We start from the raw sequence: 23,789 nt of genomic DNA on the forward strand, positions 1-23,789 counted from the left end.
GTACCTTAAGCAGGCTCCTCACCCAGCATTGAGCCCAGAGCGGACTCGATCTCATGACCCCAGAATCAAGACCTGAGTCACGATCAAGAGTCAGATGCTTGGCTGACTGAGCCACCCAGGCACCCCTATTTCCTTATTTAAAGAAGTTAAGCCACTAAACGCTTTTGAACAAGCCTACTAATTCCATTTAGATATTTGCCAGAAGACAGTGGAATTGACCATAATTTTATCAATCTTGTTGGATTTTTATATTTTACTAGCCAGAAACTGTCCTCCAGCTAACCATACTGAAAACTAACTCACAAATAGATGTTTGGCATGCCAAGGGTTTAAAATTCCCCTGTGCTGATAAAAAATCATGTCAGCGTTAAAAGGCTAGGGGAGGACACTTCTGTAAAACTAAATGGACCATGAACACCTGGACCTTATACGCTGGAAGGATAAGGAACACAGAGTGAAGATAATTTGTACTGCCCTTCAAGTCATTGGTGGGAATACAAATGAGAATTCATCATTTAGTCCCCTGAACTTCGCTTGCCTCATCAAACCGAACTCATTGCCTGTTTGTCCTCATTTCAGTAGTAAGGGGTAACTGAAATAATGACCCTGACTTCTTGTTAACAAATATGCCAGATTAAACACTCCTAGGAATTTTGGCCCTCTCAAAATTGACATAGGGGAGGGGCACCTGGGTGGCTCAGTGGGTTAAGCCACTGCCTTCAGCTCAGGTCATGATCTCAGGGTCCTGGGATCAAGCTCTCTGCTCAGCAGGGAGCCTGCTCCCCCCCCCCGCCCCCGCCTGCCTCTCTGCCTACTTGTGATCTCTCTCTGTCAAATAAATAAATAAAATCTTTAAAAAAAAAAACCTGACACGAGAAAAGACCCTCCCAAGAGTAGCTGCTCACCTAAGCGTGTGGTCCAGTGAACATAGCAGCTGCTGCTTCTCTTGGGGATTTCTTTCTCTTTTCTGCAGAGCACAGTTTCTGACAGGTCTGGATTTATTAAGGCAGGACTGTATTTTGGGAAGTGAGCATATGAGCACTTGGGTATATTCAGTGGTAGAAAATATTTTTTTAGTTTTGAATGTATTAATAACACAAAAGTCTTTGGGGACTTAGTGTGAATATACATTAATGAGACAAATCTTTCCTGGCCCTGGGGCATTCACTCTCCAGCTGAGTGGCTTTGAATAGATTCTTAAGTTTAGATATGTAAGCTGAGAGCTGTATTTTGGAGACCCATCCCGGGAAAGGATAACAAAGTTAAAGATGAAATCACTTGTTGCTTACTGATGAAACTAGGCACCCACCTTTCTCTTTCATGGTCTGAGACTTTGTTTTTATTTTATTGATTTGAGATAAATTTTTAAATTGGGAACAGACTCAAGTGGGGTCCTGCAGCTTTTAGTTGTCAGAACTCATGTACTTCTGTAGGCCAGACTTCCCAGATATAATTACGAGATTATGTACATTGACAATGAAGAAGGAAGTTTATAAATAAACTAAATTACCTTGTAAGAAATTAATGACTGGGTTTTTACTAAGGGGTCGTTGATAAATGAGGACCTAGTCTCATAGACTCATTTTTCTTAGGTAACTGTTAAGTGTTTTTATGGTGAATTGTTAAAATGAGTTCTAGAAATAATCCAATGATAAGCTGAAAAAGAGAAACTTTTTTCAAAGTTAGTGTTTGGTTTTTTGTTCATTATATACACTGTTCTCTTAGGAAGGAGCATTTTATTTATTTTATCTGGTTTTATTGTTAAAAACTCCCTTCTTACCACAGTCACTTCCTAGATTTCTTTTTCTTGAAAAATCTTTTGGAATATACTACACATCTATATACCTTTTTGAATAGATGTTGGTAAAACTCCTCAGATATCTTAATAGAAATTGCTACCACTACTTGCTGCTGTTGATGGGGAAAAAATGTTTATAGACAAAAGTTGTTTCTGCATGCTTCTCTACAAAATGAAAAATGAAATTATTAACTTCCTATACTCTCTTTCATTCTCCATGCATAACTGCCCCTCAGTAGATAGATTTTTAAAAGGCAGGAAGAATAAAATAAAGCCCCGGTGGCATTTGTCCCGCAGGAAACGATCGAAGCCATCCGCGAAGCCGTGATCTACCTGGCGCACACACACGATGGCGCTAGAGTGGCCATGCACTGCCTGTGGCACGGCACACCCAAGGTGAGTGGTCCCAGAGGCCTGCCCTCTCGCATGGGCTTTGCCCTAATGTGTGCAGGCAGCATTGTCTTTGCGCAGTGGCACCTCGGGGCCTCCCAGGAATGGGATTTTCTTAAGGCCTGGTGTTTCTTTGTTGGAATTTTCATTTAAGTATGAAAAGCTGGAGTTGTCTTTCTTTGGGAAGGGACCCGTGGAGCGAGTCAGCACAGTGTTTATGCCAGGCTTACCTTTATAGAAGTTTTGGTACCGGTCAGGTCCTTCGATTCCTCATTTAATGATCTTCGTGGGGGCGGGAGAGGCAAGAGGTCCTAATGAGCAACTGGGTTGGCTCACGTGTGTGTTCAGTGCTTGGAGGGAAAAGGTGAAGATCCGTGTTAAATATAGAAGTTTCACAGAGGTGATCGCACTTCCTTGATAGTATAATTTTGCCTTTAAAAGAGTTGTACTTTGCCCACTTTATAAATGAATACAGATTTAATTTCTGTTCAGCAGGTAAGTATCGAATACTGTCTACCCTGTGCTCTCAGGCATTTGTAGGAGTTCAGACGCTGAATGAGTTCCCTCCATTCTCAGTGTTTTAAAAGAAGGTAGTTGCACTAAGTTTGTCTTACAGCTAATAATTCTGTGCTTCTGTATTTCGGTCTCAGTGCATTGTCACGAACAGGTCTAAGGTTGTAATAGTTCTGAAAGGACTTAAAACATATTGCCTTTTTTTTTTGGTCTGGCTCGTAACTGTTTTCAGTAGAGAAGAGTATGCCAGACTGGTGGGAATTTTAGTATTATATAAAATTTTTGGCTGTAATTTTTAAGCTATCACTGAAAGCTATAACAAAAGTTAATTCTTCTTTTTTAAGGATAGGAAAGTGATTGTGAAAACAATGAAGACTTATATTGAAAAGGTGGCCAATGTAAGTATAATAAAACCACAGTTTATTAGGTTTTTGTTTGGTTTTGGCTTCTCTTTAAGGTTTTTTTTTTTTTTAAGATTTTATTTATTTATTTGACAGAGATCACAAGTAGACAGAGAGGCAGGCAGAGAGAGAAAGGGAAGCAGGCTCCCTGCTGAGCAGAGAGCCCGATGTGGGGCTCCATCCCAGGACCCTGATATCATGACCTGAGCTGAAGGCAGAGGCCCAACCCACTGAGCCACCCAGGAGCCCCTCTTTAAGTTATTTTTGATAATAAAATGAAATCACGTCTATTGTAGAAAATTTAAAAACTGCAGAAAATTGCCAAGAAGAAAATTGTTCCTTGTTTTATTACTTTTTCTATGCATATGTTTGTATTTTAACGATACTAAATTTACACTAAATAAGATTTCTCCTTTTTTCATTTAACATCCTCTTGTGACAGTTTTCCATTTTTAATAGATATTTTTTGAAGGCCTGGTATTTACTTCTTTAATGAATTTGTCCAATTATGTTATTAAACATGGAAATTACTGCCTAGAATAAATTTGTAAAGTCAGCAGAGAAAATTCTAGTTAAGTTTTATAGTTCTTTGGGATGCTTTGGAGATGCTGTAACAGCTCTCCAGGTGAAATTATAGAGGATACGAAAAGATTTTTCTGAGGGATTAGCTGCCTCAAAAAAAAGTATTTGTGTGTATCTAAATACTAAGTGGTTTTCCACAGTATTTCTGGAATATATGTAATAGTAAGCACTTTTTTCTTTTTGAGTTACTTTAAACTTCTAATTTACTGGGGAACTAAAACTGGTTGATAACAACTATTTCCTATGAAAAGTCCAATGAGAGCTGCTAGCATCAGAGAGTACTTGATTTGGCCAGTGCTGCTGCACACACACATAAGTTGGTGCTGTGTGACCACATACATACCTGTCATCTTCTGTAGGGCTGGGGACTAGCGAGAGCACGGAAGGCGATGTGGAAGGCAGCTCACTTTTCTGTAATGAAATGAAAGAAGAGATTCTTTATGGAGTGGTTTCCAGAGTATGACAAGATGTTATTAGTCATTATTCACCATTAAGTACATCTTCTGTATAACATTTTAATTTGAATATTTTAAATTAGAAATAAATAAAAATAGAATGTTAATAGAAAATTCTGGAAAGCATTAATAGTAAAAGACATCATTAAATAATAAAATTAGATTGGTTTAATTTTACAGTTTAGTTTTATAAACAGTTTTTGTTTTTATTTTTTTGTCTTTGAGACCCTAATCCCAGCCAGGCACCATGAGAAGGAGAGATTAACAGTGCAGTGCCTTTTGCATCTCAAGGAATTGCCTCTAAAGAGGGGAGTGAAACTAGTAACAGCCCATGGGTTCGATTTATGGTTATTTAGAAGCGTTTACATTTCCAAATATTGGGGATTCTTGACGTACTCTATTATTTCGATCCTTTTAAAATTTTAAAGACTGATTTTGTGGCCCAACATACAGTCTATCTCAGTATCTTTTTTTTTTTTTTTAATTTTTTTATTTGACACAGAGAGAGATCACAAGTAGGCAGAGAGGGGGGGGGGGGGGAAGCAGGCTCCCCGCCGAGCAGAGAGCCCGATGCAGGGCTTGATCCCAGGACCCTGAGATCACGACCTGAGCTAAAGACAGAGGCTTTAAACCACTGAGCCACTCAGGCACCCCCTATCTCAGTATCTTGAGGAGAACTTATTTTGTGGAGTTAGTGGGTGTGGTTCTCTGCAAATGTCAATTAAATCAAGGTGGTTGGTAGTGTTGTTCAAAGCATCAGTGTTTTTACTGATTTCTTCACTGGCTAGTTCTCTCAGTTGCCGAAAAATATTAAAAGCTCCAACTGAAATTGTAGGATTGTCTTTTTCTCACTTAAATTTTGTCCCAGCTTCTCTTGTTTTCACCCAGAGGTTTGTTTTGTGTTTGGGCATCTTTCTGCATGTGGCACTTAAAAAAAATCAGAGACCAGTGCTTGTGTACCCTCTGCATATTGTTCTCTACATCGTGTTCTCCGCTCAGTCCACCTCGGGGATCATTTTATTTCAGTATATATACATTTTATCTGCCTCATTCTTTTTAATGACCTGATAATGTTTTATTATAGGACTTACATAATTCACTTAACCAGTCCTTACTGTTGGGTACTTGAGTAGTTTCTAGTTTTTTGTTATTTTAGACAGTACTCAGGTACTCTTTTGTGCATTTGTGGAAGCACATCTGTAAGGTAAATCCCTAGAAATGAAATTGTTAGACCAGAAAATACATGCACTTTAAATTTTTATAAACGTCAGTTGCTCTTTAAAGAAGTCGAAACATTGTACATTATCACCAACAATAAAGAAACGTGCCTGCTTTTTCCCAGACCTTTGTCAAGTTAGTCTATTAGTAGGGGTTTTCCCTTTTGCATAGATGATAGGTGGAAAATGGCATTTAATTGCTTTAATTATTGTCCTTAAAACAAGTATTATTTCATATGCTTTTTAAAAAAAAAAATTATTTATTTATTTGACAGAGATCACAAGTAGGCAGAGAGGCAGGCAGAGAGAGAGGGGGAAGCAGACTCCCTGCTGAGCAGAGAGCCTGATGCGGGGCTTGATCCCAGGACTCTGAGAACATGACCTGAGCTGAAGGCAGACGCTTAACCCACTGAGCCACCCAGGTGCCCCCTATTTCATATGCTTAAAGCCACTTGTCCCTTTTTTTCTGTGAACTGACTCTATGGGTTCTTTGCCCATTTTTAGTAGAGGGTTGGTCTTTATATGGTAAAGACGTTAGACCTTTGTTATTTTTTTCTATTTTATTTCTAATTGAAACATTATTACATGCCATGTTCTTTAGACCTGGCTCTAAATGAGTGTTACCAGAAGTCAGATAACCTTCTCAAGGTAGAAGATCTCATGCTATCCTTATGTAGGATACAAAAAGATCTCATGCTATCCTTATGTAGGATACAAAAAGAATATGCTACCAGCTCTGAAAACACTTTTTTTTTCCTCTTTTGTTATGAGGTAGAAGTTGTTAGACTTTGGAAACAATGTCAGCATCACAGAAGTAATTCTGTTATTTCAAGAGATGACCATTGTGAAAGTCACAACATACATTTTTTAATCTTGTGTTGCTGTACTTTTTAAAAGTGATTACTTTTATTCTCATAGTATCTAAGTATATTCTTTTATTTTACTATTTAGTATTTCTCTTCCGATTATATAGGATTATTTTAGAGAAATTAGTATACAAGAGAAAATGAAAAATCATTTATAATCCTTTAACCTAGCAGGGACCATTACATTACAGTGTTTTTCCTTCCCTGATTTTCTTTGTACACATATTATGTATATTTTGTGTTATATCTGAGTTTATTTGCTTTATTTTCCATGATTAAAATACTGATATGTATATCTATACGTAGATATATGCATATATACATACATATATATAGTTTTACATTCTTGGGTGTTGGTTCCCCACCCCCCCCAACTTACACTTGCATTTTTTCGTGTAATTTTCAAGTAGTTATTTATTAACAGGATACTTGTTTTTGAGAGGTGTTATATCCTGGTTAGTTAAGAAAAATGAGACTCGGCTTCTTGATATTGAAGAATGTGCTTTTGTTTTTCTTTCTTTTTACATCAACCTAGAATATAATTAACTAGGTCCTGATAAGAGAGGAAGTTCCTTTAAATGGCTTTTATCTGTCTTCGAGTTACATTAGACAGTTGTCAGGCTGGTGACCTTATAAAGTGCCTCCATGGGGAGCATGAAAGGGAGAAGCTGTGCATTCTTCTAACTTTCCCTAGCTTCCGTTTCTTACAGGGCCAGTACTCCCATTTGGTCTTACTGGCGGCATTTGATTGTATCGATGATACTAAGCTTGTGAAGCAGATAATCATATCAGTAAGTAATTCTCATGATCTTGAATATATGTTAAATTGATACATTGTTTGCAATGATGTCAGTTTGATTTTACACCTGTGTGTGTAAAGACGTTGAAGTGTGCTTTCTACTGGTATTTTGGGTTTTGTTTTGTTTTTTTTTCAGTTGTCTCAGTTCTGTTTTGTGGCATTTGCTTTTTTTCCTATGTAAACCACGATCTTGGAACTTGATATTAATATTATTTTTGATTTGCAAGGGACTGGTTGCATTAGGATCACATGGCTTTTTGACCACATGATTTGCTAAATGAAAAATGAGTCAGCAGTTCTGTATTCAGATGTGATGAGAAGTTCATGGCTGTAGTAGTTCTGCAGCTAATTATTCAGGGACTCATGGGCGGAGGATGTCCTTTCTCGCCTCCCTTTGGAGAAACTACCTCCGCACAGTTACCTGGTTTATCATTGCCTCGGTGCTGGGTGGGGCTGGAGAAGAAAAACCGATAAAACTCATTCAGTTGTGATACTCCTTAGAGCTTTCCGGAAAGCTTTTTCAGAGTCCTTTTAAAAATTCTTACTGAAATTAACAGACCAGTTTCCTTTTTTCATTTCAGCAGTTCCTTCTAAGCATGGTACAGTGACCACAGAGTGGTAATAATTAAATGCAGTTCATTTAACCCTAAGCCGGTCCTCAGGAAAAGCTGTGGTCCTTTGGTAAAAGCACTTCGGAGTAAAATCTACCTTCTTCAGTGCTTTTGCCTCTTTTCCTGACTTCTGAATATGTGACCCTTTCTTCCCTTCCTCTCTTTCTGGTGTGCTGGGAGGGGGCTGGGCTTTGTGGTAGAGGTTCCAGGGCTGAGGATCCTCACACACAGACCTTTGCTGAATACACACAGACTGGGCCCTTCGGGAAATCTTAGTGACAAAAGCTACTTTCCCACCATGAGCAGGGAGGAGCCGTGTGGATGTGCAGAAAGAGACTTTACCTGTTGGCACGTGGGGGTGCTGTGGCCTCTCTCTGCAGCCCTTCTGGAAGCGCAGAGCTGGCGTAGTGGGAAAAGAGGCCGGCAAGGGCAAGGTTAGGTGCCTGCGGAGGGCCCCAGTGTGTGTGAATTTCTCATGCCCTTGCTGTCATGTTCTGACTTTCCCCTTGACTGTTTTAAGATTGCGATGACTTTCTTTGGGATGGGATTGTGGGAAGAAACAAGTTGGCAGGACTTGCATGTCATAGACGGCGTATTTTGGCATGTTCCTTGTGACTGTATTACCCTTTTGACTCCGATCAATAATGATTGTTTTTCATTCTGGTGACAGAGATGTGAGGCCATAAATTGGCAAAATGAATAAAGTTGTTTCATGAAAATGGAAACAGGCTGGGCTATTGAAAGTTGCTTTGTTTAATATTTTCATAACAACTAAGATTTGCATAAGGGTTCCAAATGGGTTTCAAGAGAAACCAGGATTGGCCACCACTGTCTGCTAGATTAGTTTTTTCCAAACTGTCGTCCCTCTTCAAGTTGCCATTGAAGCAGTTTTAATTCCTCGTGCTTATCGGTTTGATTCCCACAACTACTTGAGCTACATTCCTTATGCCTTTCTCATACTTAGGGCAGCTTTCCCTGAGAATGGCCTGATGAACTCTCGCTTCTAACTGACGGAAGGCTCAGCAGGTTCTGGGTATCATTAAACTATACAGCTAGTGATAAAATCCGGGAATGCTAATTGCTCTTGTGTTTTTCCCACCACCACAAAACCTGTTGCAGTATTCAGTGCTTTTTAAAAAAAATACCCAAGGAAACAGCGTGGCTAATAAGCATTCTGTTCAGGGTAACCAGGCTTCCTGAAATGTCAGGTCGGAATCACAGCCGGGTCAGCTGAGCCCTCATCTTTTCCCACCCACTTGACTTTCCAGAATAAACATGCTTATAAAATTTGATCCATTTACCCCTGGAATTGTTGGTATGAGGCAGCCGCTTTGACAGCAGCGTTCCTCAGAAAAGGAGAGAAATACCCTGACCAGTTGCTGTTTGAAAGGAATAAGTATTGCTGCGTCCCTTTAAAATGTTACTATCTTCTAAATATACAGAGAAGTACTAAGACTAATACAGCAAACACCCAGCCTCCCACCATCTGAGAAGTGAAACTTGACACTTGAAGTTCAAGCCTTCTGTGTACCTGTCCCGGATTGCCTCTCCCCACCACACCCACTGTGATAAATGTTGTTATGTATTATTTGCATACACTCCCTTATCCTTTGGCTGTATGGAGATGAATATGGCCCTGTTTTGCATGTTTATAGATTCTTTGTAAGCATGTCTCGTATATTTTCTTCTATATTTTCTTCGGCGACTTGCTTTTTTTCTTTTGGTGTTAGGTTGTGAGATTTCGTCGGGCTTGGCAAGTCTCTTTTTAAGTACAAGGCCAGGTTGTAATTATTTTAGGGTTTACGAGCCATTCTATGATCTCTGTTGCCTATTCTTGGTTTTTAGGTTTTGTTTGTTTTTAGCGACCCTTTAAAATATGAAAACCATTCTTACCTCTTAGGATGTGTGAAAACAAGCCGCAGGTTGGATTTGACCCATGAGCCATGGTTTGCCCACCCTGTTCTAAATCACTTTCAGCGCCAAATAGTATTGTACTATGAGTATACCATAAATCATTTTCCCTTTTTCTGTTGATAGAGACTAGATTGTTTGCAGTTTTTAAAACATTAAAGTTTTTGTTATTTTTTGCTCTTCAAATTTTATGAGCATTCTTGTCTGTCTCCTTGTTTTTCTAAGGCATTTACTTAGCACAGTCAGTGGGCTGCCAGATACACTGCTCATATGTTCATAGAGTCACACGCCGTTATTTCCCACCCAGCCACTACAAAACCTGTTGCATCGCGCAGTGCTTTTAAAAATAGCCAAGACGGCTTAGTGTTGCTAAGCATTCGGCTCGGAGTAACTGGGTTTCCTGAAATGTCAGGTTGAAATCATAGCCTAATAAACACCCCGCCTTCTCTCATTTAAGAAGCAGCACCAGTTCTGTCTCTAGATGGTTTTCTGATCTCCCAGCCAGCCCTGGTCTCCCCATCCTCACAAACTCCTCGAGTTTGTCTTTGCCATCTGTTCAGTTAGCGGTTGATGGTGCTGTGCCCCAGGCTCCGGGCAGGTAAAAGGAGGCGGCGGCCAGGTGTGGGGGGTGAGCTGTGGGGGAAAGAGAGGCTGGAGCTGCCTGTCCAAGGTGGTAGCTGCCAGCTTCTGGGAATCTGAGCTCCAAGGGGTAGATTTTCCTGGTTGTGTTTTTGTTTACTTTTAATTGTGGTAAAACACGCATAATGTAAAATTTGTCATCTTAACCTTTTCCCCTTTTTTTGCACACTTTCTTTTTTTTGTATTGAAGTTAAGTTGGCATACACTGTGAGTTTCAGGTTCACAGCATAGCGATTGGACAATTACATACATTACTGTGTACTTACCACGATAAGTAGCAGTCCCCACGTGTCACCATACAAAGGTATTAACAGGATTGCTGACTTCCCTATGCTGTACTTTACAGCCTGTGACTTACTCATTTTGTAACACAAAATAAACTTAAAAAATACACTCATAAATACAGAGAGCAGACTGGTGGTTGCAGCAGGTTGGGTGTGGGGAGTGATAATCGACCTTGGTGAAGGGCATGGAGAGAGAAATTTCCAGTATTTTTAGGTTCAGTAGTATTAAGCTTATGCACACTGTTCTGGAACCAACCTCCAGAACTTTTTCTTCTTGCAGAACTGAAATGACACTCAATAAACTCTGTCTTCCAGTTGTTTGATCACAGGGAGGTGTACTTCTGGACGGAATCACCATAGTTTTTAAAAGAAAACACTTACGGGGCTGCCGTCCTTGCCTAGTGATCTTCCTTTTATACTTACCCATCTTTTACCTCTTACTTGCATTTTTCAGTTTTGTTACATTTCTCGTGCCTCTTCCACTAGATTTTGGCTCTGTGAGGTGTAGGCCAGTGTGCATCTCTTTCTGGCCCCGCACGGAGCCCCGCAGAGAGGTGTGCGGACCAGAGGCTCCGTTCTCGGTATCGCGTGCTGCTTTCCTCATGTCCTCCTGCCACCGAAAGTGCGAGACTTGCGCTCTGACCCTGCTTCTGGGGTGCACCCTTTATCACGACCTTTACTTTTCCGTTTCAAAAGACGCTTGGCAAAACAAGAATGCCCGTGAATCTCATAAGGGTCCAACACGGGGAGGTCAGAACTGGGCAGACATGTCTTCGGAGGGAGGGGTTTTATCCTTCCCGCACTCTGCTCCGGTCCACACGCCTGCTCCAGAGTAAAACACACAAAGAAGTTACAACAAATGGGTCTTGAGATTTTCTCTGTTAGTTTTATGGAGAAGGATAGTTGAGTCGAAAACCTTTAAAATTGAACCTTCGTTGTTGGGGTTCTCTCTGTCTTGAGGATGCCAAAATCATGACCCCAGCAGCTTTAACTTAATCCCCCCCAGTTTAAGAGCCTGTAACCTGAGAGGTGTGTTTTTAATATGGACATAATTACTTTATAGCATTTTTCAGTTTGCAGTGCAAATTTTCTCATTTGCTCCTGGTAACGACCCACAAGTGAGGCAGGTATATCATTTCCTTGTACAGATGAGGGAGTTGATAGGCAGAGAGGTTAACTGATTTGCCAAAGGCTACAACAGCTTGAACCCAAAGATCGAATCCGGCACACAGCTGTACCATAGCTACCCCTTACCTATTTCTACCTCTTCCAGTAGTCAGTAGAGTTTTGGGAGGATCATCTAGAAATTTCTCTCTGCTTTCTCTGTAATCCACGTTAAAGAGAAATGGATTAGTACTCCATAATATAGCCATACTCGTAGTATTTTATTTTTTCCAAGATGAATGTTTTTGATGGTAGGAAAGCTTGGATGAGAGTGAGATGGGGAGAATTAAATGGTACCACAGTTTTTTTTAAATGGGGAGGGGCAGACGGAGAGCAAGAATCCCAGGCAGGCTCCACACCCAGCACAGAGCTCCACTGGGAGCCCAACATGGGACTGGATCCCACGCCCCTGAGATCGTGACCTGAGCCGAAATCAAGAGTTGGCTTTACCAACTGAGCCACGCAGGTCCCCTTAACAATACCACATTTTTAAGTAAAGATTTTTTTAGTTTCATATGATTGTCAGTTTATAAACATTGCACTCTTTGAAAAACCTTAAATTTAGATTCAGAGTTTTTTTTTCTTTAAAGATTTATTTATTTATTTGACAGACAGAGATCACAAGTAGGCAGAGAGGCAGGCAGAGAGAGAGGGGGAAGCAGGCTCCCTGCTGAGCAGAGAGCCCGATGCGGGGCTCGATCCCAGGACCCTGGGATCATGACCTGAGCAGAAGGTAGAGGCTTTAACCCACTGAGCCACCCAGGCGCCCCTAGATTCAGAGTTTCTTAATGACAGACTGAAAGGAGGGATAAGTTCAGTGAAATTGGGGACTAGTCCTAAGTAGTATTTGTGCTTGGGTTTTGTGTGTATTTTGGAAGCCCTAGCTTATTGTGTTGAGTGAAGCCTTTTCTTTCCCGAACCATGTGCATTGTACTAGCCCTTAAGTGTAGTCTCTGCAGAGAAAGTTAAGTAGGTTGAGGAATACATTGTTGGGTTCATGCCACCTCTTTTCCTCTGTATATCAAAGGAAAAACCATTAATTAGAAATAGACAGCAGCCAGTTATAGCTCTTTATTACAGACTCCCCTAGGATTTGGTTTTGTTGATTTTATTTTGTTTATTTTTTTGTTTTTTTTTGTTTTTCAAAAAAGCATTTGCTGTGAAGATACTATACCCCAGAGTGGTTTTCTTTAGGATAGTAGAGTTGGCGGGGGCAGATTGATTGTAGAAACTGGCGTAAGCTATGTATCATTTTCACTCTCCTCTTTCAACAAATTAAAGCTTCTGTCTTTTATGAGTTGGTTAAGCCTTAAATTGGAAAAGCCACTCTAAAGGTAGCCTGTATTTGTGGTACTAAATGCTTCATTATAAAAAATATATATCCTGAGCCCACTCTGGGACATGTTTACCTTGAGATTACAAAGGAGCTCCCTCCTTTTTTTAGGTATGAACATTTTTTTCCGTCTTCCTTTTCTGACTGAAATTTTAAGTTTTTTGCTTCCTGGGTGGTTGAAATTCATAATCATTTGGAGGTGGTTAGATCTTTTGCACCTGTTCTCTGCAGACCTTTATCTTGTACAAAGAGATCTTCATATGTGACCTTAAACATCTTCAAAAGTAAGAATGCAACAGGGTTTAAAATCATGGAAACCCATGGTCTTGGGTCGGCCACGTCCTGGTGAGTGACCTTTACGCATCTACCACAAATCACTTACCTAAGCCTCGGGCTTCTTCTTAGTAAAATGGAGGTGACTGTAGTCCCTCTGTCCTGGTGTTGGGAAGAGTATTTAGGATCATGGGCGTATGCTCTCCGCATTGGTCTGGCTCCTCTGAGTACCTTTCAAGTGTTAGCTGCTATTATGAGTTTTAGGAAGCACAATATATTCTTGTGTAGACAATGAGGGAAGGTTGACATTTTTAAAAGAGAACTGTGATGTGTGGATTCTGCAGTTGGATCACCACCCTTGGGGTCACAGATTTGGTAGTATTGGGATCTCCTCCATGGCCAGCTTCATTTTTAGCTTGGCGCCTTGCATTGAATTATTAATCTCAAATCTCATTGAAGGTAATGCTTATTTAAGAAAATAGCCCATATGAGTAGATTATCCCATGGAGAATTCCTTTCCGTGGAGTTGGGGGACCAAGACTAGTCAAGGCCCACCACTGGCACGCTGTGTCCTCTGGCAGGTCCCTTCTCCCCTCCATGGGTCCCTCACTGGTAAACCTGAAGACCTGCGCAGAGCTGTTTCGGTGGCCCCAGCCAGTTGTGCAGGACCTGCACTGTGCAAACACGTATGGCTGTGAATACCTGTTAGGCTTGTTGCAAGAATTAGGAATGTTAAAGGGGAAAAAACACAATTTTTTTCTGTTGCAGATTCTCTGTTAAGAATAGAGGAATTTTTAAACCGTAACTTCGCTGTCCGGAAACATCAGCACATTGACACAGGAGCTTAGCCGGGGTGGGGATGACATTGCCTTTGTTACTTCAATTCAGACAACTAAGAAAGGAGATTATTGTTCTTGGGAAGTTGATTGGAAATGTCATAGAGTGTAACTATTTGTAACTGCTCCGTGGACTCCCTCTGCATTCATTCCCCTTCCCCCTATATCTGTTTTCAATGCAATCCTTAAACAGCCTTCATTTGCCATGAATAAGCAACTAACTTTAAAAGCCTTTATTCACTTGTTCCATGTAGCAGAGTTCTTTTATCTCCCTTCACATACATCTCAGTGGGGAAATTCTAGTAGGAATGTCCTTCATCGGTGCCGATTCTACATGTAAAGCAGCTGCAGATTGACTGTATCTGCTCGGCGACCCCAGCAAGCCATGTTCCCAGTAAGAGTGGCCTGAGAACTGTTGGTCATAGTGAAGGAAGAGAACGCTCTTAAAGATTATTTTTTAAGTCCTTGAGCTCGGTCAGCCGTATAAACGGCTTGTTCAGTAATGCTGGTCACAGTCCAGAAGCCGTTCTGTGTTCTGAGCATCAGGCTTCGTGCTTTAAGGGTGAAATTTCAAAATCAGCTCCACATTTTCCTATGAAGCACGTGGGAGGAAAGAGTCAAGCATGGCTCCTTCTGTACCCTTCAGATTGCAAGTGTACCCTGTCTTAAGCACATACATTCATTTTTTGTTTCTGTAATTTTCCAGGAAATTATTAGTTCTTTGCCCAACATAGTAAATGACAAATACGGAAGGAAGGTCCTGTTGTATTTACTGAGCCCCAGAGACCCTGCACATACGGTGCGAGAGATCATTGAGGTTCTACAGAAAGGAGACGGCAACGCACACAGGTAAGAAGAGCTGAGTCGTGGGAGCGCTTTGCTCCTCTGCTCTGCTTGCTTCTTAGTTTCGAGGAGCTTGTGTTTCCAGAAACGTGCTCATGCACGCATACCCTCTACCGTGCTTCTTCTCTAAAACTCAGAAGGTGAGGGCGCCTGGGTGGCTCAGTGTGTTAAGCCTCTGCCCTCGGCTCAGGTCATGATCTCAGGGTCCTGGGATCAAGTCCCGCATCAGGCTCTCCGCTTGGCAGGGAGCCTGCTTCCTCCTCTCTCTCTCTCTCTCTCTCTCTGCCTGCCTCTTTGCCTACTTGTGATCTTTCTCTGTCAAATAAATAAAATCTTTAAAAAAACAAAAAACAAACAAAAAAACCCCTCAGAAGGTGAATCCCATTTTTAAGCCTGTAGTTTTGACAGATTCTTAAGGTTTTTATCTGGAAAAGGAAATAAAAGAATCATGCCAGAAGAATACCTCTGAGTGCCTGGCACAGAGTAGATGCTCAGTGTATGTGGTGTGGTTTGATTTTGTCCTATTCATTTGTTTAGTTTAAATTATAGCAAATTTTTTGGGAACCTGGGTGGCTCGGTGGGTTAAAGCCTCTGCTTTCGGCTCAGGTCACGATCCCAGGGTTCTGGGATCAGGTCCCGAGTCGGGCTCTCTGCTCAGCAGGGAGCCTGCTTTCTCCTCTCTCTCTTTCTGCCTGCCTCTCTGCCTACTTGTGAACTCTGTCTGTTAAATAAATAAATAAAATCTTTAAAAAAAATAAAAAAAATAAAAATAAATTATAGCAAATTTTTTAAGGCTTGTTTTTTTTTTTTACTCCAGTATAGTAACATACAGTGTTGTGTTAGCTTCGGGTGTACGGTGTCATGATTGAACGGGTCTAGGATAACTCAGTGCTCATCTCGTTAAGTGTGCTTTTTAAATCCACTTCCCCTGTTTCGCCCATCCCCTCACCCACTTCCCCTCTGATAACTATTTTGTTCTCTAGAGTTGAGAGTCTGGTTTTCGGTTTGTCTCCTTTTTTTCTATGTTCATTTGGTTTCTTAAATTCTACATGTGAACGAAATCATACAGAATTTATCTTTCTCTGACTGATTTCACTTAGCCTTCTGCCCTGTAGACCCATCCATGTTGCTGCAGATGCCAAGCTCTCGTCCTTTTTCTGTGCCTGAATAATACCCCGTTATCCACACACCAGCTCTTCTTTATCCAGTCCTCAATCAGTGGGCACTCGGGCTGCCTTCATAATTTGGTTGTTGTAAATAATGCTGCAGGAAGCATAAGGATGCATGTATCTTTTCAAATTAGTGTTTTCGTATTCTTCCGGTTAAGTACCTAGTAGTGAAATTACTGGATCATAAGGTATTTCTGTTTGTAACTTTTTTTTTTTAAGATTTTATTTATTTGGCAGAGAGAGATCACAAGTAGACAGAGAGGCAGGCAGAGAGAGAGGAGGGAGCAGGCCCCCCGCTGAGCAGAGAGCCCGATGTGGGGCTCGATCCCAGGACCCTGAGATCATGACCTGAGCAGAAGGTAGAGGCTTTAACCCACTGAGCCACCCAGGCGCCCCTATTTGTAGTTTTTTGAGGAACGTCCACACTGGTTTTCCAGTGGCTGCCGCGGTCTGCATTCCCACAAACAGTGCACGAGGGCTCCTTTTTCACCACATCCTCACCAGCACTTGTAGTTTCTTGTGTTAATGATCTTGACAAATATGAGGTGGTATCTCATTGTGGTTTTGATTTGCTTTTTCCTGATAATGAGTGATACTGAGCATCTTTTCTGTCGTGTGTCTGTTGGCCATCTGGATGGCTTCTTTGGAGAAATGTCTGTTCATATCTTCTGTCCATTTGTAATTAGATTCTTTGTTTTTCTGGGGTTGAGTTGTGCAGGTTCTTTATATATTTTGGATACTAACCCATTATCAGATGTGTCACTTGTAAATATCTTCTCTCACTCTGTAGCTTGTCTTTTAGTTTCTTTGATTATTTCCTTTGCTGTGCAGAAACTTTTTATTTTCAGTTTATTTTTGCTTTCCTTTCCCTTGCCTCAGGAGACATATCTAGAAAAAAGTTGCTACGGCCGATGTCAGAGAAATTACTGCCTGTATTCTCTTCTTGGATTTTTATGATATCAGGTCTCACATTTAGGTCCTTAATCTGTTTTGAGTTTATTTTTGCATATGGTGGAAGAAAGTGGTTCGACTTCAGTCTTTTGCAAAATGTAGCTGTCCAGTTTTCCCAGCAGCTTTGTTGAAAATATCATCCTTTTCCCATTGCATAGTCTTGCCTCACAATCTTTTTTGAGGATTAATTGACCCTATAATTGTGGATTTATTTCTGAACTCTCTGTTCTTTTCCATTGACCTATGTGTCTGTTTTTGTGCCAGTATCTTACTGCTTGGATCACTACAGCTTTGTAGTGTATCTTGAAATCTGGGATTGCGGTATAGCCCGTTGTGCTCTTTTTCAATTTTGCCTTAGCTATTCAGGCTTTTTGGTAATTCCATACAAATTGGAAAATTATTTGTTGAAGTTCTGGGAAAAATGCGGTTGGTATTTTTTTTTTTTAAGATTTTATTTATGCGGTTGGTATTTTGATAGGGATTGCATTAAATCTGTAGATTGCTTTGGTAGTATGGACATTTTAACAATATTTATTCTTCCAGTCCGTGAGCACAGAATATCTTTCCATTTGTTTGTGTCACCTTTAATTTCTTTCATTAGTGTTTTACAGTTTTCAGAGTACACGTCTTTTGCTTCCTTGTTTAAGTTGATTCCTAGGTATTTCCTTTGGTGCAATTGCAAGTGGACTTGATTTCTTAATTTTTCTTTCCGTTACTTCATTATTACTGTATAGAAACTCAGTGGATTTCTATGTATTGATTTTGTGTCCTGCAGCCTTCCTGAATTCATTTATCAGGTCTGGTAGTTTTTTGGTGGCGTCTTCAGAGTTTATATAGTATCATGTCATCTGCAAATAGTGGAAGTTTTTCTTCTTCCTCACTTTTTTGGATTCCTTTTGTTTCGTTATGTTGTCTGATTGCAGTGGCTAGCACTTCCGGTGCTCTGTTGAACAAAAGTAGTGAAAGTGGACGTCCTTGCTGGCTCCTGATCTTAGGGGAAAGCTCGCAGTTTTTCATCACTGAAGATGCTGTCAGCTGTGAGTTTGAATAGATGGGCTTTATTATGTTGGGATATGTTCCCTCTAAACCTGCCTTGTTGAGGGTTTCTATCACGAATGGATGCTGCACTTTCTCAGATGCTTTTTCTGCATTTATGGAAATGCTCATACGGTTCTTACCCTTTCTCTTGTTGCTCTGATGTATTATGTTGATTGATTTGTGAATATTGAACCTCTTGCATCCCAAGAATAGATTCCACTTGATTGTGGTGAATGATTTTCTTTAAATGTATTATTGGGTTTGGTTTGCTGATATTTTGTTGGGGGTTTTTGCATCTGTGTTCGTCAGAGATAATGGCCTGTGGTTCTTTTTCTTTTTTGTAGTTGCCTTTATATGATTTGGTATCAGGGTAATGCTGGCCTTCTAGAATGAGTTTAGAAGCTTTCCTTCTATTTTTTGGAATAGTTTGAAAAGAATAATTATTAACTCTTCATTAAATGTTTGGGAGAATTCCGTGGTGAAGCCATCTGGTCCTGGGCTTTTGTTTGTTGGAAATTTTTTCAGTTTCATTTTTTCAGTGTCATTGCTGGTACTCAGCCTGTTCACGTTTTCTGTTTCTTCCGGATTTAGTTTTGGGAGGTTTTATGTTTCTTGGAATTTATCCATTTCGTACAGGTTGTCCAGTTTATGGGCATTTAATTTTTCATAAGATTCTCTTGTAATCCTTGTATTTCTGTGGTGTGGATGGTTTTTTCTCCTCTTTAAATTCTCATTTTATTTGAGCTCTCTTTTTGAGGAGTCTGGCTAAAAGTTTATCAATTTGTTCATCTTTTCAAAGAACGAGCTCCTGGTTTCCTTGATCTGTTCTTTTTTTTTTTTTTTTTAAGTTTCTATTTTATTTCTGCTCAGGTCTTTATTATTTCCTTCCTTCTGCTGGTTTTGGGTTTCATTGTTCTTTTTCCAGCTCTCTTTAGGTGTAAGGTTAGATTGTCTATTTGAGATGTTTCCTCCTTCTTAAGGCAGGCCAGTATTGCTGTGTATTTACATCTTAGCACCATTTTTGTTGCATCCCAAAGATTGGGGGGTGTCGTGTCTTCATTTTCATTGTCTTCTAACATTTTTTGATTTCCTCTTTGACTTCTTGGTTGACCCATTGTTTAATAGCATATTAGCTATTTAACTTTCATGTGCTTGTGTTCTTTCCAGATCTTTTCTTATGGTTGATTCCTAGTTTCATAGCATTGCAGTCAGAAAAGATACATAGTGTGACATAATTCTTTTTGAATTTGTTGACTTGTTTTGTGGCCTGATATGTGATCTGTTCTGGAGAATATTCCATATGAACTTGCAAAAAATGTGTATTCTACTGTTTTAGGATAGAATGTTCTGAATATATCTCTTAAATCCCTCTGGTGCAATGTGTCATTCGTAGCCACTGTTCCTTTGTTGATTTTCTGTTCAGATGATCTGTTCCTTGATTTCAGTGAGGTGTTAAGTCCCCTACTATTGTATTACTGTTGATTACTTCCTTTATGTCTGTTATTACCAACTTTAGGTATTTGGGTACTCCCATGTTGGGTGCATGAATATTTATAATTGTTACATCTTGTTGGATTGTCCCCTTAATAATAATGTAGTATCCTCACTTGTCTCTTGTTGCAGTCTTTGTTTTAAAGTCTGTTTTGTTGCTTATAAGTATTGGTACCCAGCTATCGTTTTACTTTCATTTCCATAATAAATGTTTTTCCACCCTTTCGCTTGCATTGTGCGTGTCTTTAGGTCTGAAATAAGTCTTGTAGGCAATGTTTACCTGGGTGCTTTTTAATACATTCTGTCAACCTGTGACTTTTGATTGGAGTGTTTAGTCCATTTACATTCAAAGTACATATTGATGGATATGTACATATTGCCTTTAGTTACTTGTTTTATGGGGGTTTTTTGTTTGTGCGTCTGTGTTTCTCAGTTCCTTGCTCTTTTCTTTCACAGTTTGCTGGTTTCGTTCAGTGATGTACTTCGATTCCGTTTTCTTTATCTTTTCATATCTGTTGCTGGTTTTTAACTGTGGTTATCATTAATAGTAATATCATTAATAGGAATCATAGTAATAATATCAATAATAATCATAGTAATAATATCATTAATAGTAATAATAATAGTAACATCAAGATGCCAGACATCTGCATGTAACAGTCTGTGTTAAGTTGATGGTCACTTAAGTTTGAACCCATTCCAAAAGTGCTAAATTTGTTAGTGTTCTCCTCATTTTCTCCTCATTTCACCCCCATTTTAGGTATATGGTGTTACACTTTACATCCTTTTATTTTGTGACTAATGACTGATTTTTATATATTTACTTAATTTTACTGCTTTTATGCTTCCTGCTTTTCTTAATTCTGCTTATGGTCTTTCCTTTCTTCTTAGAGTCCACTTTAACATTTTTTGTAGGCCTGGTTTAATGGTGATGAATTTCTTTAACTTCTGTTTGTCTGGGAAACTCTTTGTCCTTCTGTTCTGAATGATAACCTTGTTGAGTAGTTTTTTTGGTTGCGGGTTTTCCTCTGCGCACTTTGTATGTATCATGCCATTCTCTCCTGGCCTGTAAAGTTTCTACTGAAAAATCTGCTGATAGCCTTAGGGATTGCCCTTGTATATAAATGTTTTCTTTTGCTGCTTTTAAAATTCTCTCTTTATCACTAGATTTTGTCATTTGAATTATTACTTGTCTTGGTGTGGACTTGCTTGGTTTGATTCTGTTGGAGTCTATCTGTACCTCCTGGTTTTGGGAAATTTTGAGCTGTTATTTCTTCAATAAGTCTTCTGCCCCCTTTCTCTCTCTTCTTTTTCAGGGATCCCTATTATGTGAATATTAATAATGCTTGGTGATATCACTGAGTTCCCTTAAATCTGTTTTCATTTTTTATTTATTTTTTCTCCTGCTTCAGCTTGATTGCTTTCCATTATTCTGTCCTCCAGGTCACTGATCTGTTCTGCTTCCTGTATTCTACTACTCATTCCATCTAGTGTATTGTTAAGTTCAGTTATATTCTTCATATCTGATCGGTTCCTTTTTGTTTTCTGTCTTTTTGTTGAGGGTCTTACAGAGGTCCTCCACTCTTTTCTCAAGTCCAGTGAGTATCTTTATGACCATTACTATAAATTATCAGGCATATTTCTTATCTTTGTTTCATTTAGGTCTCTTTTGGTCTTATTCTTTCATTTGAGACATATACCTCTGTCTCCTCATTTTGTCTAACTCTGTGTCTGTTTTTGTGTGTTAAGAAAGTCAGCTGTGTCTCCTGCTCTTGAAGGTAGTGTTCTTATGAAGAAGAAATCCTGGAGCGCCCCACGGTGCAGTGTCCCCTGTTCACCAGAAGCTTGCACTCAGGGGTATCTAGTGTGTATGTTGCGTGCACCTTACAGTTGTAGCTGAGCTACTTTTTCCTTCATTGTTGTTATGTACAATGGCTCTATTTCCCTGTTGTGGGCAGTGTTTGGTCCCTGTGTTGTTAGTGGGCCAGTGGGGGCCCACCTTGGACTTGAGTCAGACCAGGCATTTTCCAGAGATGTAGTAGCACCGAGCTGCCCCGTTGCCCCTTGAGCAGCTTCCATTGGTGGGCGGGGCCTGCAGTCAGACCAGAATCTGTCCCCAGTCACTGCTGGAGCTGGATTGGGCTGGTGTGTGCGGTTAACTTCCCTCTTGTCAGGGCAGGAGTTACTTTGGAGTGGGCTGGCCCCTGTCAGCTTGCAGAGCTGCTTTGGATGGTCTCTCCCCAGGAGGGTATTGGAGGAGGGAGGTCTGCAGGACATGGCAGTGTGGAGCCGAGGTGTAAGCAAGGTTTGCGCTGGTCTCCTGTGGGAGGGGCCCCGAGCGGAGGCCTGGCTGGGGAGGGGTTGTGCTGGCAGAAGTGCTCAGGACCAGGGCATGCTATTACCAAATCGGGTGGAGAGTGCTGTCCAGGCACTGGTTCCTGCACGTGTCCATGTATCTTGGCAAGGGGACAAGGAAGGGAAATGTCCCACTCTTCTTGGTTCCTATTGGAGTCTCCGAAGGATCCCTGACCCTCCATCACAGGCTGTGAGATTAGTAAACAGATTTCGCTCCTGTTGTGCTCCGATGCTTTTTAAACTGCTGGCTTCTATGCCATGTCTCCACGGGGCTGTTTGTTGTGCAGTGTCCTTAAGGCAGGAACTCCCCCCCCACCCCGCCCCGCTCTGCCCCGCAAAAAAGGCAGGGACTCCCATTTTCTCTCACCCTCCCAGTTCTCCCAAGCCAAGCACGCTAATTTTTTAAAATTCCAGGCGTTAAGCCCGACTGATTGTAAGAACTCATGAAATTATGCCCCGCTGAATTAATTAACTTCTTTCTTTCTTTCTTTCTTTCTTTCTTTTGTTCGTTCGTTCTTTCTTTCTTTCTTTCTTTCTTTCTTTCTTTCTTTCTTTCTGCCCTGCTGAATTTCAAAGCCGGATATTGCAGGGATTTGTCTTCCCCACGCAGGCACCCTGTGCATGGGGTACCCGACGTGAGGGTCTGTTTCCCTCCCTTCTCCACACCCACTGTATCCCTCCCTCCTACAGATAGTCATGGAGGTCCTTTTAGCTCTCCGACATGCCTCACCTTTCCTACCCTCTTCGATATGGCCTCTTGTCTACATTTAGCTATAGAGAGTCTGTTCTGCCAATCCTGTGGTCATTCTCTGGGTTATTTACACTGATGTGGGTGTTACCTAGTAGTGTCCATGGGAGGAGGGGTCCTCCTGCTCCACCATCCTCCCTGGAAATCAGTTTCTTTCTTTCTTTCTTTCTTTTTTTTCTTTAAAGATTTTATTTATTTATTTGACAGACAAAGGTCACAAGTAGGCAGAGAGGCAGGCAGAGAGAGAGGAGGAAGCAGGCTCCCCGCTGAGCAGAGAGCCCGACTCGGGGCTCGATCCCAGGACCCTGGGATCACAACCTGAGCGGAAGACAGAGGCTTTAACCCACTGAGCCACCCAGGCGCCCCGGAAGTCGGTTTCTTTATTTTTAAAGCTACTGACATCACATAAGGAAGTATTCTAGAGAGTAGTGTCCATAAAGTGGTCTACTTCTGTCTTATAATTTGTTGTTGCTGTTGTTTGGGTTTTGGATTGGTTTGGGCTGTTTGTTATTATGTAAGTGCTTGTTCTGTGCCAGGCACAGCTCAGATGCTGGGGCATGAAGATGGCAGACGGGTATCCCACCCTTAAATTGCTTATTACCTGCACACACAACAGACAGACAATTACAATAAGTTTGACAAAGACTGTTTTAAGCCCTTGGAGGTTTTTGGGCTAATAAGATCCATGTATTCCCTTTGTCATTCATCTCACCTTAACGCCTCATTCACCATGTTCCCACAGTAAGAAAGATACAGCGATCCGCCGACGTGAGCTCTTAGAGGCCATCTCTCCTGCCTTGTTAAGCTACCTGCAAGGACACGCCCAAGAATTGGTGTTGGATACGTCTGCGTGTGTGTTGGTGGCCAACATTCTGGGAGCCGCCGTTGGAGACGTTCAGCCCGCCATGAATGCCATTGCCAGCTTGGCAGCGGCCGAGCTCCATCCCGGTGGCAAGGATGGAGAGGTAACGTGCTACTGTCAGACAGGTGGAAAGCAGCAGTGTTGCAGAACCCCAGTCACTGAGAACGTTGCCGTAGAGAGAATTCGAATGCTAATTGTCTCAACTCTGCCGGTGCTGACAGCACATCGGATCGTTGCGATTTCGAAATACCAGTGCTGTT

General features: G+C 40.9%; 1 protein-coding gene across 4 annotated transcripts in view; it reads left to right on the top strand.

The window, feature by feature from the left end:
- Nucleotides 1–23,789, top strand: part of PUM3 (pumilio RNA binding family member 3) — a 47,417-nt gene that overhangs the window by 15,640 nt on the left and 7,988 nt on the right. For 3 of the 4 annotated variants that reach the window (XM_080820603.1, XM_080820601.1, XM_080820602.1), the window contains exons 11-15: nt 2,096–2,194; nt 3,046–3,099; nt 6,933–7,013; nt 14,779–14,921; nt 23,410–23,632. In XM_080820603.1, coding sequence (XP_080676729.1) covers nt 2,096–2,194; nt 3,046–3,099; nt 6,933–7,013; nt 14,779–14,921; nt 23,410–23,632 — 600 coding nt within the window. The remainder of the gene's footprint in view (nt 1–2,095; nt 2,195–3,045; nt 3,100–6,932; nt 7,014–14,778; nt 14,922–23,409; nt 23,633–23,789) is intronic. The other variant, XM_080820604.1, reaches the window with a different exon arrangement.

The sequence above is a fragment of the Martes martes genome (assembly GCF_963455335.1).
Source record: "Martes martes genome assembly, chromosome: 12".
In the NCBI taxonomy this organism is placed as follows: domain Eukaryota; kingdom Metazoa; phylum Chordata; class Mammalia; order Carnivora; family Mustelidae; genus Martes; species Martes martes.